At 38.7% G+C, this 19,459-nt stretch overlaps 2 protein-coding genes across 3 annotated transcripts; one reads left to right on the top strand and one right to left on the bottom strand.

Moving 5' to 3' along the window:
- saxo4 (stabilizer of axonemal microtubules 4) lies at window positions 1-19,121 on the bottom strand. Of its 2 annotated transcripts, none has more exons than XM_056272641.1 (11): window positions 18,922-19,121; window positions 17,318-17,435; window positions 17,045-17,189; window positions 16,872-16,935; window positions 16,684-16,763; window positions 16,446-16,511; window positions 16,222-16,308; window positions 16,046-16,114; window positions 15,176-15,270; window positions 14,724-14,825; window positions 1-150 (listed from the first exon to the last, which is right to left on the bottom strand). In XM_056272641.1, exons 1-11 carry the CDS (start codon window positions 19,031-19,033, stop codon window positions 105-107), a joined length of 984 nt encoding a protein of 327 aa, XP_056128616.1. In that variant the 5' UTR covers window positions 19,034-19,121; the 3' UTR covers window positions 1-104. The 2 variants fall into 2 exon arrangements, with proteins under 2 accessions (XP_056128616.1, XP_056128617.1); XM_056272642.1 differs by lacking the exon at window positions 1-150 and adding an exon at window positions 14,575-14,637 and having other exon boundaries at window positions 18,922-19,120.
- LOC130106493 (leucine-rich repeat-containing protein 10B) lies at window positions 6,740-9,097 on the top strand. The gene has a single exon (XM_056272639.1). The coding sequence runs from the start codon at window positions 7,633-7,635 to the stop codon at window positions 8,851-8,853; it is 1,221 nt and encodes a 406-aa protein (XP_056128614.1). The 5' UTR covers window positions 6,740-7,632; the 3' UTR covers window positions 8,854-9,097.
- Window positions 19,122-19,459: the final 338 nt, after the last annotated feature.

Below are 19,459 nucleotides of genomic sequence, written 5' to 3'. Positions count from 1 at the left end.
AAGCATCACTTTTTCATCACTTGTACTTCTGCTGAATTCCGAACAGATCATTCGAGCGCCAGCGGCCAATCAGCGCGCAGACTCAGCGCCAGTCTCGCGGAGCATCAGCCAATAGGAGGAGAGAGAGAACTTTGGAAGGGTGGGGAGAGCCTGGAGATAAAGAAGAGTTACTCAGGTTCGAGTCCCACATCGGCAAAGTGCAGTCATGCTGTGACAATGCCAGAGACTTTAACACACATATAATGTAAAAGTTCTGCATTCAAAACATGTTAATTGTTTATAAGTTACTTAGCTTAACAATAACAATGTAAAAAAGCAAATACCTCATCAAATAATGTGTAATACAGTGACATAATTTGGACTGAACAAGATAAAACATATTGCATTTTACTCTAAAATACTGTAAAAAAAGAAAAAGACAGGTTACATTATGTATATTCTGCTATAGCCTATTAATAAAAGACCTGTAATAGGGTTTTGTCTGTGTGGATAACGCTTTGTCTATTTTTAATAGCAATAACTCATGAGGAGTTTTGATGAACTTTAAATCATTTCAAATTAAAGCATCATGATTGTCATGACTGTATCAGTTAATTATGAATACAGTTTTAAAATAATATATACTGTACAGTCACCAAAATGCCCTCTAATGCCCCAAACCAACTACATCTGTCAGTTGTTGCAATATGAATTCTCAATACATATTCAGTAAATTTCCAGCATTTTACATGTTAAGACTCCTTTAGTTTATTTGAGTAAATAGGCACAGATTGGTGACTGATCTGACTGTTAAAACATTTCAAATGAGAGAAAAAAAAGAAGAACTTTGGACTTTTCCATGCAAAGAAAACACCACAGACTTCTTCTGAACCTGTGTTTATAGAGCTGCATTTGACCATCCTTCATTTCTATCATGGCTTTATTAACATCTATGAAAAGATTCTTCATGGTCAAGCATTTATTCTCTGATAATGCTCATGATAAAATAAGATAAGATAATTAGATGCTCATAAATGCTCAATTAAATGCATACTCATAAAAGGACATTTTGCAGCTGCAGCATTACCTTCTCTTTAATTCACAATTTCTTTCACTAAATTTTGGCAGACCTTAACAAAATTATAAAGAAAAATCTCTATATACCAGTAAAAAAATATTTTAAGTAGTTTAGGGTATCTTTACATTTAAATATTCCCAATCCATTCAATAAACATATAGGCCTAATGTATACTGTATGCAGGCGATACATGATGTCATCTTGACCTGAAAGGTTCACTGTAAAAAATTCACCCGTATATTTACAGTAAAGAACTGGCAGCTGTGGTTCCAGCGCTTTACCGTAATTTTACAGTTTCAACAATGCAGTAATTTCACAGTAAAGTACTGGCAGCTGTGGTTCCAGCGCTTTACCGTAATTTTACAGTTTCAACAATGCAGTAATTTCACAGTAAAGTACTGGCAGCTGTGGTTCCAGCCCTTTACCGTAATTTTACAGTTTCAACAATGCTGTAATTTCACAGTAAAGTACTGGCAGCTATGGTTCCAGCGCTTTACCGTAATTTTACAGTTTCAACAATGCAGTAATTTCACAGTAAAGTACTGGCAGCTGTGGTTCCAGCGCTTTACCGTAATTTTACAGTTTCAACAATGCAGTAATTTCACAGTAAAGTACTGGCAGCTGTGGTTCCAGCGCTTTACCGTAATTTTACAGTTTCAACAATGCAGTAATTTCACAGTAAAGTACTGGCAGCTGTGGTTCCAGCGCTTTACCGTAATTTTACAGTTTCAACAATGCAGTAATTTCACAGTAAAGTACTGGCAGCTGTGGTTCCAGCGCTTTACCGTAATTTTACAGTTTCAACAATGCAGTAATTTCACAGTAAAGTACTGGCAGCTGTGGTTCCAGCCCTTTACCGTAATTTTACAGTTTCAACAATGCTGTAATTTCACAGTAAAGTACTGGCAGCTATGGTTCCAGCGCTTTACCGTAATTTTACAGTTTCAACAATGCAGTAATTTCACAGTAAAGTACTGGCAGCTGTGGTTCCAGCGCTTTACCGTAATTTTACAGTTTCAACAATGCAGTAATTTCACAGTAAAGTACTGGCAGCTGTGGTTCCAGCGCTTTACCGTAATTTTACAGTTTCAACAATGCAGTAATTTCACAGTAAAGTACTGGCAGCTGTGGTTCCAGCCCTTTACCGTAATTTACAGTTTCAACAATGCTGTAATTTCACAGTAAAGTACTGGCAGCTATGGTTCCAGCGCTTTACCGTAATTTTACAGTTTCAACAATGCAGTAATTTCACAGTAAAGTACTGGCAGCTGTGGTTCCAGCCCTTTACCGTAATTTTACAGTTTCAACAATGCAGTAATTTCACAGTAAAGTACTGGCAGCTGTGGTTCCAGTGCTTTACCGTAATTTTACAGTTTCAACAATGCAGTAATTTCACAGTAAAGTACTGGCAGCTGTGGTTCCAGCGCTTTACCGTAATTTTACAGTTTCAGCAATGCTGTAATTTTACAGTTTCAGCAATGCTGTAATTTCACAGTAAAGTACTGGCAGCTGTGGTTCCAGCGCTTTACCGTAATTTTACAGTTTCAACAATGCAGTAATTTCACAGTAAAGTACTGGCAGCTGTGGTTCCAGCGCTTTACCGTAATTTTACAGTTTCAACAATGCAGTAATTTCACAGTAAAGTACTGGCAGCTGTGGTTCCAGCGCTTTACCGTAATTTTACAGTTTCAACAATGCAGTAATTTCACAGTAAAGTACTGGCAGCTGTGGTTCCAGCCCTTTACCGTAATTTTACAGTTTCAACAATGCTGTAATTTCACAGTAAAGTACTGGCAGCTGTGGTTCCAGCGCTTTACCGTAATTTTACAGTTTCAACAATGCAGTAATTTCACAGTAAAGTACTGGCAGCTGTGGTTCCAGCGCTTTACCGTAATTTTACAGTTTCAACAATGCTGTAATTTCACAGTAAAGTACTGGCAGCTGTGGTTCCAGCGCTTTACCGTAATTTTACAGTTTCAACAATGCTGTAATTTCACAGTAAAGTACTGGCAGCTGTGGTTCCAGCGCTTTACCGTAATTTTACAGTTTCAACAATGCTGTAATTTCACAGTAAAGTACTGGCAGCTGTGGTTCCAGCGCTTTACCGTAATTTTACAGTTTCAACAATGCAGTAATTTCACAGTAAAGTACTGGCAGCTGTGGTTCCAGCGCTTTACCGTAATTTTACAGTTTCAACAATGCAGTAATTTCACAGTAAAGTACTGGCAGCTGTGGTTCCAGCCCTTTACCGTAATTTTACAGTTTCAACAATGCTGTAATTTCACAGTAAAGTACTGGCAGCTGTGGTTCCAGCGCTTTACCGTAATTTTACAGTTTCAACAATGCAGTAATTTCACAGTAAAGTACTGGCAGCTGTGGTTCCAGCGCTTTACCGTAATTTTACAGTTTCAACAATGCTGTAATTTCACAGTAAAGTACTGGCAGCTGTGGTTCCAGCGCTTTACCGTAATTTTACAGTTTCAACAATGCTGTAATTTCACAGTAAAGTACTGGCAGCTGTGGTTCCAGCGCTTTACCGTAATTTTACAGTTTCAACAATGCTGTAATTTCACAGTAAAGGACTGGCAGCTGTGGTTCCAGCGCTTTACCGTAATTTTACGGTTTCAACAATGCAGTAATTTCACAGTAAAGTACTGGCAGCTGTGGTTCCGGCCCTTTACCGTAATTTTACAGTTTTTAATTTTACGGCTGTGCTGTAATTTCACAGAGTCAAAAATTGTCACTCAATGGAAAAAAAAGGACAAAATAGATTATGGTACAGTACATTGTTTGCAATTTATTTAAAAGAGGTAACAGGTTTTAACAATACATTAACAGTATTTAAGGAAAAAAAGTCACAGAAAATACATTTTAAAATTCAATGAGAGGAACCAGTAGGCAAAAACAAAAACCTTACAAAGAGGCAAAAAATACCCAGAACAAACAAAGAATGTGCTCAAATATGCCAAAACCTTTGGCCTACATCATGGTTGTCCGGGCAGGACACATTATAAACCTTATAAATTTGGATTATGCATTCTAATTAGGTGACACACCCGTAGTAATCCTAATCCCAGACAGCAACATAGTGTCGGCCCAGATCCGGCCCACATCTGGTACATGTGGATTCCACACGTACAGTACCAGATGTGGGCCGGATCTATGTCACTGTCTCTCGATTAAGGACTTCTTTCTAATTTCTAGAACGTGGTTTAGACATTGTTGTTCCTAAATGCAATCATGCAGAAAACAGTTGTAATGGCTGGCCTTCATTCATAAAGTTATGCAGACATTTGATCCTTGCTTTTAGGATGTGTTTATCCACTTCAAACATTAAATACTGAATCAAACGTTTTGATTAGTTTACATGAAAGTGTCTTGGAGAAGCAAAACACAACTTCCAAAGGATGGATAAATCAGTTGATGATGAGTGTGCATGGAAATCACTGTTGTCCAAAATTTACATTGTCCTCTGTTCACAAAAGAAAGCTTGTGTAATCAAAACATGACTAAATAAAGTGGATTAACTTTACAAAAAACTGAACCTTGCGAAGTCCCCCCGATTATTAAAATACCAGTGTTTAAAGTCGGCATGCACGGAAGTTGTGATAGTCTTTTCTTCTCCATTGTCGCGTATATCCAAGTGAAACGGCTTCTCGAACAAGAACAAATGTAAGGCGGGACTTGATTTTGTCCATCGGGAATTGATTGGATGGTTTGATGGTTGTGGTTTGCTATTGGTCAGATTCATTTGAGTGACAGTTTGTCCCGCATTCGTGCCAGTAAACACTTCATCATCAGAGAAGAGATGAAGAGGAAGCTTAAGTTAGGCCATGAGGACACATGAATTAAAAAAATAATAATGATGTGCACAGATAAATCATTTAGAATAAATACAATATTCCATAAAAACACAAGAACTGTCCGATTTGATTTCGTGACTGTAATGATGACAAAAATTGACCATTTCATAACTGAATAATTGAAAATATATGGGTGTGCAATATGTGCATTAATTAGAAAAGGATTTAGGAAAATTCAAATGAGGCTTAAAGCCTCTCACGCATTATAAATCAAAATAATGACTGATCTATACCAGATGAATACCAACCCTCACCCTCAGGTTCACAGGGTCTATGGCATGAAGTGGCCACCAGGGGGTTGTGCTGCTCTGACACCGTGGAACATCAAGGCTGAACTTTGATGCATTACATCAACACTTCAGCAGAAAAACACCTATATAGGGCATAGAGTGATCATTCAGACACTTATCAGTGTGTGCAACACCACAAATAATGAGTTGAAGACGTTATACTCTATAAATGTACTCTGTACTAATAGGAATTTTGGTGAGACTTCATAATAACTTAATCAATAAGCCAATAACATTATGTAATGCTTTACAGATCAATAGTTCATAGTATAGTAGCCTATATTCAATTTTGCCTATGTATGACATGAACAGTACAAGCCGGTCTATGGACTTCATTCAAATATCCTGTAGTTTTGAATGTTCATTTCAGAGAAGAACAGCTGAGAGTGAATCATCTCACTAAAATTAGCAGTTTGTTCAGCTTAGTTCTGTCCTCACTGTGATTTCTTTCTTTCTTTATTTAATTTTGTGAAGATATTATGCAATTATGCACGTCCTCAGGAGCACAGAAATGTGTTTCGGTTGATTTGCTGACACCAACAGTTTTTTAAAATTACACTAGTTTTCCTTTCTCTCCACGGAGGATTTTCTTTGACTTTTATTTGTTTTACTTCCAATCATTCTAATATATTTCCTTAATAGCCTACTTATGCTTTTACATTTTTTTTTATTTTTTTTTATTCACATTTAATTTATGCTTACATGTACGTAACATAGGTAAGATATTTATAAATATGTATTTTAATATTTTTATTAATATTTTAAATATTAATGCAGGCTAGTTAGTTTAAACCTTTCAATAATTTATAACAAAAAAATTCCAATCACGTTTTATTTTACAATAAATATACGAATGTTCAATATAGGCTATTAATAAATGTATTTAATAAATATTTTATACATTTAAAAAATATATTTAATAAATACGTTTCTCTGTTAATGCAGGCTAGTTAGTTTAAACCTTTCAATAATTTATAATAAAAAAATTCCAATCACGTTTTATTTTACAATAAATATACGTATGTTTAATATAGGCTATAAATAAATGTATTTAATAAATATTATATACATTTAAAAAATATATTTAATAAATACGTTTCTCTATTAATGCAGGCTAGTTAGTTTAGTTAGTTTTAAATCTTTCAATAATTTATAATAAAAAAAATTCCAATCACGTTTTATTTTACAATAAATATACGAATGTTTAATATAGGCTATTAATAAATGTATTTAATAAATATTTTATACATTTAAAAAATATATTTAATAAATACGTTTCTGTATTGCATAACGTGAACTTGGAAGAGAGGAATTTGACCGTCTCTCTGTCCCCCCCGGAACACGTGACAATCGTGTGTAACTCGCATGTCCCTGTTTTGGTTGCTAGGGGAGAGAGAGACGGTTCATGGCAACGCTTTACGTTGAGCTCAACACACACAGACACACACACACAGATAGAGAGAGAGAGAGAGAGAGAGAGAGAGAGAGAGAGAGAAAGAGAGAGAGAGAGAGAGAGAGAGAGAGAGAGAGAGAGAGAGAGAGAGAGAGAGAGAGAGAGAGAGAGGAAGAAACGCGAGACGGCTTTTGATCGTTGGATAGAAATAGGCTACAGAAATCGAGTCTAGCGCTTCTGGAAACTTTAATCATCTTGACATCTCCCAGAGGATTTTTGTCTGATTTAGGACCACGCAAACCGGAGATACAGTTGGACATCATCGGTTCGGTTCACATTGCCGCCGGCCAGGTCACATCAGCGAGTGAACGAGACCGGGATCCACAGACCGGGTGGCCGGGACAAGAGCTGCGTGTGTCGGCAGAGAGAAGCTCAGCATCAGCCTTCACACAATCAAAACTGACAGACTGAAATTGAAAGTTTGTGACTGTAATGTGAGTCATTTAATGCTTTTAACAAACAATATATTTTAAAATAAATAAATAAATGAACAATTAACTATGAAAACGGGACGTAATATTGGCAGCTATACTTTGACACTCTATAAACTTTGAGTTCACATTACAGAGACAAAATTAAGCTTTATTCCTCTCACAGTTATACTTATTTTTTACAACTACTACTACTACTATTACTATCATAATCTGTTTTATAGCATGTAGCCTAATTATAAAATATTTGAAGCAATCCACACACACACACACACACTCAGAATGCCTCCTTGCTGGTGTCACTGCCGTGTTTGCTGACGTTGGAGCTCATTGTACAGGGACTGAGGGGAAGCCGCCTGTAGTCAGAGCACCATGTGTCGCTGTGCTGGCTCTGTCACTGCCGGGTCAATCCTACTGAGTGAAACTGACACGGGGAGGGGGGGCCAGCCCCACAGACCGCCTCACCCTCTTACCCCGTCCTGAAACACACTCTCACCACCACACACACGGACAAACGCCGGGCTAGCCGGCTGAGGGTATGGGCAACTCGTCCCGAAAAGAGCCCGAGGACGAAGGAGGAGAGGAAAAGGAGAAGAAGGTTAAAGAGAATGGAGATGAAGAAGAGGAGGAGGAGGAAGAAGAGGAGGTCGTGGAGGACGAGGAGCTGCCTCTCGGAGTCGATGAGCTCTTGGCGAGCGGAGATCCCGTTTTGGACTTGAGCTACTACAAGTTTCGTCGACTTCCTCGTCAAGTCCTGGATCTGGAGTACCTGGAGAAGCTCTACGTCTGTGGAAACCGTCTCCGCGACGTCCCTAAGCGCATCACGCGGCTGCAGGGTTTGCGAACCCTGGCACTAGACTTCAATAAGATTGAAGACGTTCCCCTCTCTGTGTGCAAGCTGACCAATCTCACGTGTCTTTACCTGGGAAGCAACCGGCTGATGAGCCTCCCGCCGGAAGTGAGGAACTTGCAGAGCTTGCGTTGCCTCTGGGTGGAGAGCAACTACTTCCAGCAATTCCCCAAGCAGTTGTACGACCTTCCCAATCTACGCTCCCTGCAGATTGGGGACAACCGTATGCGCACCCTTCCCTCGGACCTATGTCGTATGGAGGCCCTGAGAGGACTCTGGTTGTATGGAAACCGCTTTTCCGAGTTTCCGCGAGTGCTCCTCAAAATGGAGCAGCTGGAGATTCTGGACATGGACCGCAATAAGATTACAGAGTTCCCAAACTTGCATCATCTTCCTGCGCTGCGGCTCTTCTCCTACGACCACAACCCTGTGAAGGAGCCTCCACGTGTAGGGAAGGAGGTGCTAATTGTCGGGGAGGGGGCTGAGGAGGTCTTGCAGGCTAGAGAGAGAAGGAAAGAGGCAAAAGAGCGTGCCGAGAAGGAAGCAGAGGAGGCGGCGGCCGCTGCGGAGGCGGCTGCTAATCCAGTCATTCACGGGATACTCAAGAAACTCAGAATGAGCTCCGCCCTAAACTTGACAGTTACTAAGGAGAAAGAAACAAATGGGTCGGTTCCATCAACAACAGCGGATGAGGATGGACTAGATAACGAGAAAGGGGCGGAGCCTGAGAGACAAAGTGTGGCGTTTCATGAGGCAGAGCTTGGGTATGACGATGACGGATTGGAGTATGAAAGGGAGGAGCTAATCTACGAGGGGGAGGGGTATGAAGGCTACGAGGGGGCGGAGTTGGAGTATGAGAGAGGCGAAATGGATTATGAATATGAAGAGGAGGAGCAAGAACAAAATTGATACTTGCACCTTTTCTATGGGTCATGGTAGTCTACTTATTAAAGCTGAAGTGTGTCTACAAACAGAAATGCAGTTTGTTTCAGCAGCCAGTTTTTGCAATTCTGTGGTGAAGATGCCTCACACTTTACTCATCTGAAGTATTATTGCAAGGGTTGCAGGTTCAATCCCGAGGATGAACTGGAGAGGAACTAATTGGGGACCTGATAATGGCACTTAAGATACCCCAGAATGCTTTATGGGGTTAAGAAAGCGACTGCAAGTCACTCTAATAAAAAGCATCTGCTAACATTAACATAAACATTACATTGATGTAATTGATTGGAAAGTAGAAGGATAGGTTGAGTTTTAAAAGTTCATCCAAAAATGCAAAACCTGCATGACTTTCTTTCTTTGAGAAAACAAAAGAGGATATTTCACTTCCTCTCAATTTGGCAGTGTATCAGTAACACAGTTTCTCAAATACAGCTAAATATAGCTTCACTTAAGACCCCATGAATTAACTTTTTGCAAATACGCAACAGTTTTTCCACACAAGTATAAGTGAGTGTTGCTATTATTAGAAGGCATTATTGTTGGCCAGATAATTGCTGAAATCCTCAAACACAGGACTCTCTTCAATAATTACAGGGTTTAAGACTTGTGATTTGTAAAAAATCAACTGTGAAGACCTGTGAAACTGCACAACTTGCGTCAAAACTACATTACTGTGTGCTGTGTATTTCTAATTAAGAGCAGGACTCAAGATATTTTTCTTTGCGAGTGTGTGTAAGTGTGTCTGGAACTCTACCCTGACACGAGTGTACTGTTTATAAGAAACTTGATGCTGCGATTGCAGCGATGTGTGTTGGTGAAACCAAATATTCTCTTATTAAATAACCAATGAGTTTGTCAAACACGTTTCAATGATTCATGTCTAGTCGGACTCTGATGACTAGGACTGGGCAATAAAGCTATACTTTTTCCAATATACTGTATATATGACAATACTTGATTTTTCCAAAATACTGTAGATTCAAATGTTCAATGTCAACACTAAAACAAAGTAAAAATCTAGTTAAAATTAAACAAGGAATGTTTTCCAAATTAGGGAGGATTTTCACAAAATGAAATTGTGATTAATAACAAAATTTAACTACGTCTATTTTTACTAAAAAAACATATGAGCTAAAAAAAAGCAAATTAATAGTTTTAACTTTTTGTTTTCTGAATTTAGTGAGTTTCCACTAAGATTCCTAGCTGTCTGGCTGTGGAGCAGAGCTGACATGATCTGAGACAGATGGGAAGAGCTAGCCAAGCTAGCACTAGTAGAAGTAAACGTTCTTGAAGGACTCGATGTGCGAAAGTCAGAGGAGGCGTGCAGACAGAAGAGGAACATCAGGGACAGGATAGTAGTGGGGGTGCGCTCCATAAAAGGCCTGGGTCGTTAGTCAGTGATGTTTTGGGAGAAAGACTGAGAGAGAGCAGCACTTAATGTGTAAATGATGAGGTCCCAGAACAAAGACTGTAACAGATCCAGCAGGTTTGTGGGTTGGGTGATGGTATAAAAATGAAAATAGTGTTTAACACCAAATTAACACTGCAAGCGAGCTGTGTGACAATGCAAAGCAAAGTAGATCGCTCCAACCATAATCAAAGAAGGTCTCTTCACTGCAAGAAGATGTAGACAGTTTTAGTGATTATATTGATTAATAACAACCACACAAAACTGCTGTTTAAATTCTTAAAAATTCATTCACCTTTTGTGCTCTATGGAAGAAAGCCATACTTTCTCAAGAATCTTTGTTCCAAAACACGCAAGTGAGAAAGAAGAAATAAATGTTTTGAAATATAGAGGTCATCTGTAGAAATCACGGCCCACTAATTTGCATGTTCCTCATTTGTTCATTCTTTCCCTCCGATATTCTATTTCAGTCACATCTGCCAACTCTCTTATTCTAGTCAAGAAGTGTGTTTTCATTGCTCTTTCCTCCTCCTTCCCCTTTTCTTCCTTCATCCATCATCGTGCTGTTTAAACTCTCTCTCCATCTCCTGTCACTTCTCATCTCTCCCTGAAAGAGTGTCGTATCCCATCTGTTAAAATATTTACGTAACGCTATGAGGCTGTCATTATTGCTGCGAAGAAACTGAAACAAGTGTTTTGGCACAACCTGTGACAGGAAGTGGAGAGAAACGTGTCTCCGCCCAGATCTCCACTCCAGAATCAACACAACCCATCACGTATGAGCAAATGTGCATGGCTTAGGTGTCTTAAAAAAAACAGTTTTCAATTCGCAAAAAAACCTTTTATTCAAATCGGCCAACAAAATACCTCTACAGTATTTTATTGTGAGATCTCAGATGTGAGTTATATACTTTGAGCAAGGCAAAAGGACTCGAGGCTGGCAGATCAAAATAAAGGAATGTCTTTGCAAAGTGAAACTTGGCTGTTTCAAAGACAGCTAAACCATTTGACGGGATGGGTTGTGTTGAGTTGACTATGGCAGGTAAATCTCTTTCAACTGTGGAAGACATTGAACAATTGATCAAAAAGTGATTCGACGGTTGCTGAAGTGTTGCAATTTTGGTACTTCAAGGTTAAAAGGCTCTGCCTTTCGTTAAAACTTACCATATGAGGTGTCTACTAACAAAGAATGACTATCGGTATCCGTTTGTTTAGTTCAAGCCTCTACTTATAACAATTGAGAATACTATTTCAACAGCCATTTATGAGCACTATGTATTCATATCACACACTAGCTTTTAAGAAATTCACACTTTACACTACGTCCCCAGGCTCACGGCGTCCCAGACACCAATATTTTAATGATTCATAAATATGGCCATCTGAGATTTCAGTATAGAGATAAAAGTTAGGATCATTATTTTTCAGTAGTATTACTGAATGTACATTAACATTAGAACTGTTTGTTATTTGCTTTCGGCATTTGGTAGAGCATTTGGTCCCGGAAACAGATCCAATGTCAGCGGATTACAATTTCTCAAACTTTGGGTTGGTGATTCGAACAAACCCTTAATCGAAAGACTTTTTTGCTTAACTCATGCTTCTATGTTTGTGTTACGAACATGCATGATACCTCAAAGTTGCTTGGCAGACAAAAAAACTAAAACAAAAAATGAACAATAGCACAGAAGATGTCTAATAATCTCTCATCTCAAAAGATTTGATTTCATATTATATGACATCTTTAAAGGCATACTGTAAGTCTGGCTCAGAGATTTTGGCATTGCCGTTAGTCCTGGATTCTCAGGCGCCAAGTATCGAGTATCTGTGGAGCAGCGGAGAGCTCTGACACAGTCCAGACCCGAGGAGGAGAACATAGTCTCTGTGCTTAATCATTTAGTGGCTTACTGCTAGTTTACGTTAACGCCATTCTCCCAAGGTCAGCCGCATAGCAAGCCGTGAATGAGCACCGGACTGCCTCTGCGGCGCTTGAAACTTCATACCCTTGTTACAGGCACTCACAGTAATCTCTCTGTCACTGCCAGATCTCAGCAGAAGTCATCCTGTGTCTGAAATGTAATCCGAGCCATTGTGACAGCGTGTTAGCACATGAGAGGAGGGGCCATCATGGTCCAGCGAGTAGGATTTTGCTCCTAAGTAGGGCATGTTTGCAAGTTCTACATGCCAGTTGGTGGGTTTTGCACTGTAAGCTATTAAAAGTGGAGTTGCAAGGCTAGAAAACCACAGTGTGAGAACTAGATTTTCAGATTTACTTAAGAAAATGTGTGCGCTTATTGCGTGAATGTTCTGGGTGGTTGCTAGGGTGTTGCTATGTAGTTGTTACTGCATTGCTAAGGTGTTATACGTGGTTGCTTAATGGCCCACCTTGAAGTCTATGATAATTTGGTCTCTAGATATGAGTTTTCTTCCCCAAACCATTTTATTTTCTACCATGCAAATGGTGCAGCAAATGTCAATTAGTGTTTAATACTAATATTTAGCAGTTTGTTCAAATCACTAAACTGAAGTATAAACGAATTTAATTGACTACTAATGCTCAAACTTCTCAATTTGCTGCCCATCGCAATAGCAACACATCAGCAACCGTCAAACAACTTACAACCACTTTAGTCACTCTTCAATTTTAACATTAAGCACAGCCAAAAAAAAAAAAAAAAGACCAATCCCTGTTCTCCCTTTCTCATGAGGATTATTAAAGGATAATGTACGATCTGCCTGCGTGGGAGAGTGAACATTGGCCCTGAGATGAGAGAGAGAAGCTTACACACATGCAAACAACAACCTGAGCGGGGACCATAACTGTGCCCATATGCCAGCTACTGAGCTTTCAGTTGGTGCCACTCCTCTCTCACCATGGCTAAGGGCTTGTGTACATAAGTCGTGCGTACAGTACATGTGTGTATCGGGTGTATCCATCTCAATCTGCTGACCAGGTTTTTGCATATGACAAACATTCCTGTTCTTGCATTCAGTCTCGCAAAAATAATTTTGTTGCTCATCACTATTTAAATGACTTGCTGTCAAAATTATTGCTGATTTGAATTATTCACGGCTCAATGCATTCTAAAACAGTGTGTATCCAAAATGTGCTGCTATGCAGTTTTTAAAGGATTAGTTCACTTTTAAAAAAACTTTTGCTGATAATTTACTCACCCCCATGTCATCCAAGATGTCCATGTCTTTCTTTCTTCAGTCGAAAAGAAATTAAGGTTTTTGATGAAAACATTCCAGGATTTTTCTCCATATAATGCACTTTGCTGGGCACCAAACGGTTCAAGGTCCAAAAGACAGTTTCAGTGCAAACTGCAAACTGTTCAAATGGCTTTAAACGATTCCAGACGATGAATAAGGGTCTTATCAAGCGAAACGATCGCTCATTTAAAAAAGAAATAACAAAGTTTAAGTTTTACAAGCTCAAATGCTCGCCTTGCTCTGTTCTGTGTGACTCTCCTGTTCGAACTCGTTCATCAAAATGAACGAATCTTTTTCCGAGTCAATTCGTTCATTTCGTTCGTTAAATGAACGAAATGACTCGAAAAAAGATTTGTTCATTTTGATGAACGAGTTCGAACAGGAGAGTCACGAACGTGCATCACAGAACAGAGCAAGGCGAGCATTTGAGCTTATAAAACTTAAACTTTGTTATTTCTTTTTTAAATGAGCGATCGTTTCGCTTGATAAGACCCTTATTCATCGTCTGGAATCGTTTAAAGCCATTTGAACAGTTTGCAGTTTGCACTGATTTGGACCTTGAACCGTTTGGTGCCCAGCAAAGTGCATTATATGGAGAAAAATCCTGGAATGTTTTCATCAAAAACCTTAATTTCTTTTCGACTGAAGAAAGAAAGACATGGACATCTTGGATGACATGGGGGTGAGTAAATTATCAGCAAAAGTTTTTTTAAAAGTGAACTAATCCTTTAAGGGTTAAGAGTGTTTTTTAGCATGTTGCTATGCGGTTGCTCGTGTTCTATGTGGTTTCTGCTTATAGGTCCAATCAAACGTGGAGCCCCTTTTCAATGTTTTATTGTCTTCCAGGGAATTTTTTAAAAATTTGATTGCTAAAATAATCTCCTCAGTGTTTTGATAGTCACTACGTCTACGTTTAATTCTTAGAGTTAGAGTTTTTTTTTTTCAAATCACTAACCCTAAGTATGATCAATAGTTTTAATGATGCTTACAAACATCTCTAAATATAAGTAATATAATTTTGTCTGAATATGTCAAGTAGAAATGATCAGGCTAAAATTGACAGTATTTCGTTTAAATCAATATTTCAGATTTATTGTGAAGGCAGGACATTATATCCACTGAGATTATACCTGTGTGAAAGAGGGAGACAGAGGATGTTATTAACAAGTGTTCAGCTGTACATGAATGACAGATGTACATGTGTTGATGTGTGTACCTATCCGTGTCTCGTCCACTGTATCCGCTCTCTCTGTGTCTCTGTATGCCTCCTCTCATCCAGTCTGATCTCTGCTGCCCCACAAATGATTTGTCACAAAACCTGCAACATTTATAAGGATAAAAAGAAACTATTTTTAAAACAACCAGGAAACACTCATCCCCTCTGCATCCAATCAGAATACACTCATTCCCCGAGCAACCAATCAGAACAAACTCATTCCCTCAGCAACCAATCAGAACACATTCATTCCCCCAGCAACCAATCAGAACACACTCATTCCACCAGCAACCAATCAGAGCAAACTCAACCCTCTGATTTGAAAGAATGCTTCATAATTTCATGCAGTAGTTGTCCCTGTCTACAGGGCACAGACAGTCAGTTTAAATAAATGAGCAATCAGTTTTGCCAGTCAAGTACCAGGAACACACACAGAGACAGACATGACTCACTTGCTTTGGTAGTGTGTGAGGAAGTGTTGCGGGTCGGCTGGTGCATGTGAGAGGCTTGTGATGTTGGGGGCGTTCAGGACGAATCCTGATGAGCCCTGTAGAATACAGAACAGACAGTACACAAAACCATTGTAGAAATCCCTCTCAAAGCAGCAGCAGCACACCAAAATATATTCGATTTCCAGTCATCTTTTGAGTGGATGACTGTTGTTGTTGAGGTGAGACGTGTTATCGTTGAATGCTTTTGTGACATTAAATCGGAACTGGCACAAAACGGACTTCCAAATAGCTTTTCTAAGGAGAACACATTTTGCTCAATCTTTGTTACTTTTTGTAAGACAAATTAATTGACAGTGTAATATAAAGGAACAGTGCATCCCATAACATCATTTACAGATTTTCATCACTTTCCTGTCATCCCAAACCTACAGTATATGACTTTCTTTCCTCATATGTTAGACAGAATGTTTACATTCACCATGACATTTCCAGTCATTCAAAATGAACATGACTAGAAATGTTTATTGCCAATAGATGAAACTTTCCATGATTCCAATTTTGAGATTCCCTGATATTTCCAGGTTTCCCATGACTGTCAGAGCCCTGCATAACACAAGTTGTTTGGTGACGTGACCTGATGTGGTATATATGAATGTACTCAAATATGAAGCTGCAGAGGAGGAAAAGATCGAAAGGAAGTAATATGGGTTTGAAACAAGTGTGAGTAAATGATGACAGAATTGACATTTCTTGGGTGAACTATTCCTTTCAAAGGTTATTCATTTAAAAAGTACATTGGTTGTTCATTTAAATCCACTAACAGTCATAGCCAAACAAATCTAGAGGGCAAAATATATAAGTTTTATTTACCATCGGCCCAATGGACAATCTAGTTAGAGCAGGTCTAGTCTTCTGTGTGCTGTCCTCACTAAAGCCACCCTGCAGAGAGACCTGTGGGCACAACATCCAAAAAACCCTCCTGGTCAGAGAACTTGATGTTGTCTTAATAGAATAGTTTATCCAAAGAGGGAAAGATAGGTACTCACTGAACCGGTCAGAGGTCTCTGGGTGTCTCTTGTATATCCAGTTTCTCGAAGTGCACGGGAGGCAAGTTTTGGTAATGCTTCACTGCCCTGGTACACACACACACACACACATACATATTAAATAGGCAAACCTATTCAGCTGACGCAACCTATAAAAATCAAATGAATGTGATGATGTTGATGGAGAGAGTAATAGCAGAGAATGAGAGAAACAGAGAGACCACCTGTAGGAAAGATCGGGGCAGGAAGTCTGTCCTCGTCACACTTTCCTGTATCCTGCGAGCGTCGTCCTGACAACCATCATCACCCAATCAAAGCAGAGAGTGAGTATAACAATGGAAAAAGGATTTGATTATGTGACTCTCATGAATTCAACATTAGGAATTATGGATGTGCTGTTAAAAAAAACGTCTTGACAATGACTTTGCCAACAGAATGATGAACTGACACACACACACACACCATGTTAATCTGTTGAGGGAGGAAGGTGTTCGGCTGTAGATTGGTTCCCTCAGTGTATCCACTCTCTTCTATGGGTCCAACTAAAACACAAACACAGTGGTCTGAAACACCTAGAATGCAACATCAAGAACTTTGAATCTACAAAGAACCAAGTTAAGAAACACATTTTTTAAAACCACACTACATACCCAAAACTCTGAGGCGGTGAGGATTGTAAGTGCCTTTATATTCAGTCTGACGGGACGCTGCTCTCTGTGAGAGAGAGAGAGAAAGTCAAAGAACATTGAGGCCAGGGTGAAGTGACATGGCACGGTGCCCTTGAAACCTGCTGCGTTTCTATGTGTGTGTCTTTGGCTCTTACAGCTTTTGGCTGAGTTTGGAGCTGCAAATATCCACTCTCTCTGCTTCTGGACCCCGAGCAGGCCAAAGAGTCCGTCCCGTCGGGCAGAGCCAGACGCTGGTAATGACGCTTCGATTGAGACTCAAAACTGTCCAACAGTGAGAGACTAAGAGAAGAAAAAGGCAAAAAGTGTTTGTCTAAAAATTATTTAGTGAGGTGCAAAAAGGTTTTGGAGTGTATGTGCAATTTCGCGCGCGCACGCACACACACACACACACACAATCTGGGCCATACCCAAACTGTGGATTATCATAGCGGTCCAGGCTGGAGCTGTAGTACAGAGCAGGACGGTGGTTGGCAGAGTAACCTGTCCCAAAATGATGGCCTAGACATGGCTGGAATAACTCCTTACCTGGATAAAAGAGGACACGACTCACGACAGATTCAACATCTTGTATTCTACAGCACAAATAAATCTTACAGGATATCTACAGTGGAACTAATGGGTTTACACGACACCGTTTTCAACTAAAAACGGAAAATCTTTATATGCGTTTTGGCCGTTTATTAACACGACAACAGCATTTTGAGGGCCTAAAAACGCAAACTTTTGAAAAAGGGTTTCAAAGTGCAATTTTCGAAAGCGATACCGTTATTGTAGGTTTAACTACAAAAACGAGAATTTGTCACAACAGTTACGTCATTACGTGTTCAGTCTATAGGCGGCGAAAGTGTTTCTTTACAAAGTGACATCGCCACCTACTGGCCTGGCATGAATAATACAGCGTTTTTAATTGCGTGAACGGGGATCGTTTTTATTTCGCAAAAAACACAAAGGAAAAACTTTTCGGTCATTAATACATTGTTGTCGTTTAAACATGCCCTAAGTATGCACCGATATAGATATTTTGGCCAATAATTATTTTTATAACTGATATGTCTAATCTACACTAGAGTTTCTTTTTTTAATTAAGGTATAATATAGGTCACCAAAAGTTTTTATTTTCTCACCCATGTCGTGTCAAACCTGTATGCTGTTATTTTCCTGTAGAATACAAATGTAGAAGTTTTGAAGAATCAGAGATTTTTATGCCATATATGTATCATAAAAGTAATCTGAATGACATATACAGGTGAAACTCGTAAAAATTTGAATATTGTGCAAAAGTTCATTTATTTCAGTAATTCAACTTAAAAGGTGAACTAATATGTTATATAGACTCATGACATGCAAAGTGAGAAATTTCAAGCCTTTATTTGTTAATTTTGATGATTATGGCTTACAGATATGAAAACACCAAATTTAAAATTAGAATATTGTGAAAAGGTTTTCATATCTGTAAGCCATAATCATTAAAATTATAACAAATAAAGGCTTGACATATCTCACTTTGCATGTAATGAGTCTATATAATATATTAGTTCACCTTTTAAGTTGAATTACTGAAATAAACAAACTTTTGCACAATATTAAATTTTTTCGAGTTTCACCTGTACATTATTTATATTCACTGATTTAATTATTCACTTGGTCCAGGTTTGATGTTTACGACAAAAAATTAAAAAAATATAAAATCATCTTTTTGTGTTCCACAAAAAACAACATACAAGTCTGTAACAACGTAAAAGTGAGGAAAATAATAATACAAATTTACTTGAACTATTCTTGCTCCGATCTAGAGTTGTTTCAAGTAAGGAATCAAAACATTATCATGTGCGGTAGAAAAGATGGATGGCTGTTTAAATTTCAAAATATGGCAGAGAAAAAGTCTATTGTTTCAAATTGGAAAAATGTGACCTGATATAATCTTCTGAAGCAGTATAAACAGGCCAATGTCCATAATCATATGAAAGTATAGTTAGACTGAATCTAAAGTTGCTGTGTTGTGTGTAATCACCATAAGACTGTCTGAAGGAGGTGCAGTATTGGTCGAGGCCAGTGTTAGTGGGACGCCCCTCTGGTCTGTCCGTCCCATGCGAAGGCTTGACGGCACCCAAGGGTCCAACCATCTGTAACTCTGACTATAACCCAACACAATACACCACTGCACAAACACACCATGACAAATGTATGGTTGACGCATTGTCTTATTTTAAATACCAAGAATTAGTTTGATATTTAACAAACATTTTCCAGTACAGTCTCTGACTGAAGTCACATTAACACCAACCTGCAGATAAAACATTCACAATGTCAGGCTAAAGATTTCATCCCCTTGAAAATTAACCATGGTTTTACAAAAAAAAACATGGTAACCACAATGAACCATGGTTTTGCTAAAGTAACCATAGTTAAACCATGGCATTTGTAGTAAAACTGTGGTTATACAAATGGTAATCAATCTGCCGAAAAAACATGGTTACTACACTATTACTACATTAAAACCATGGCTAATTTTCGTAAGGATATCAACTTTTATTTACCTTTTTATTTAT

This window comes from Rhinichthys klamathensis, unplaced genomic scaffold, assembly GCF_029890125.1.
Source record: "Rhinichthys klamathensis goyatoka isolate OS25496 unplaced genomic scaffold, OSU_Roscu_1.1 h1tg000341l_1, whole genome shotgun sequence".
NCBI classification, from domain to species: Eukaryota; Metazoa; Chordata; class Actinopteri; order Cypriniformes; family Leuciscidae; genus Rhinichthys; species Rhinichthys klamathensis.
The sequence above is the reverse complement of the archived record's forward strand: the minus strand, read 5'-3'. Positions and strand labels throughout refer to the sequence as shown.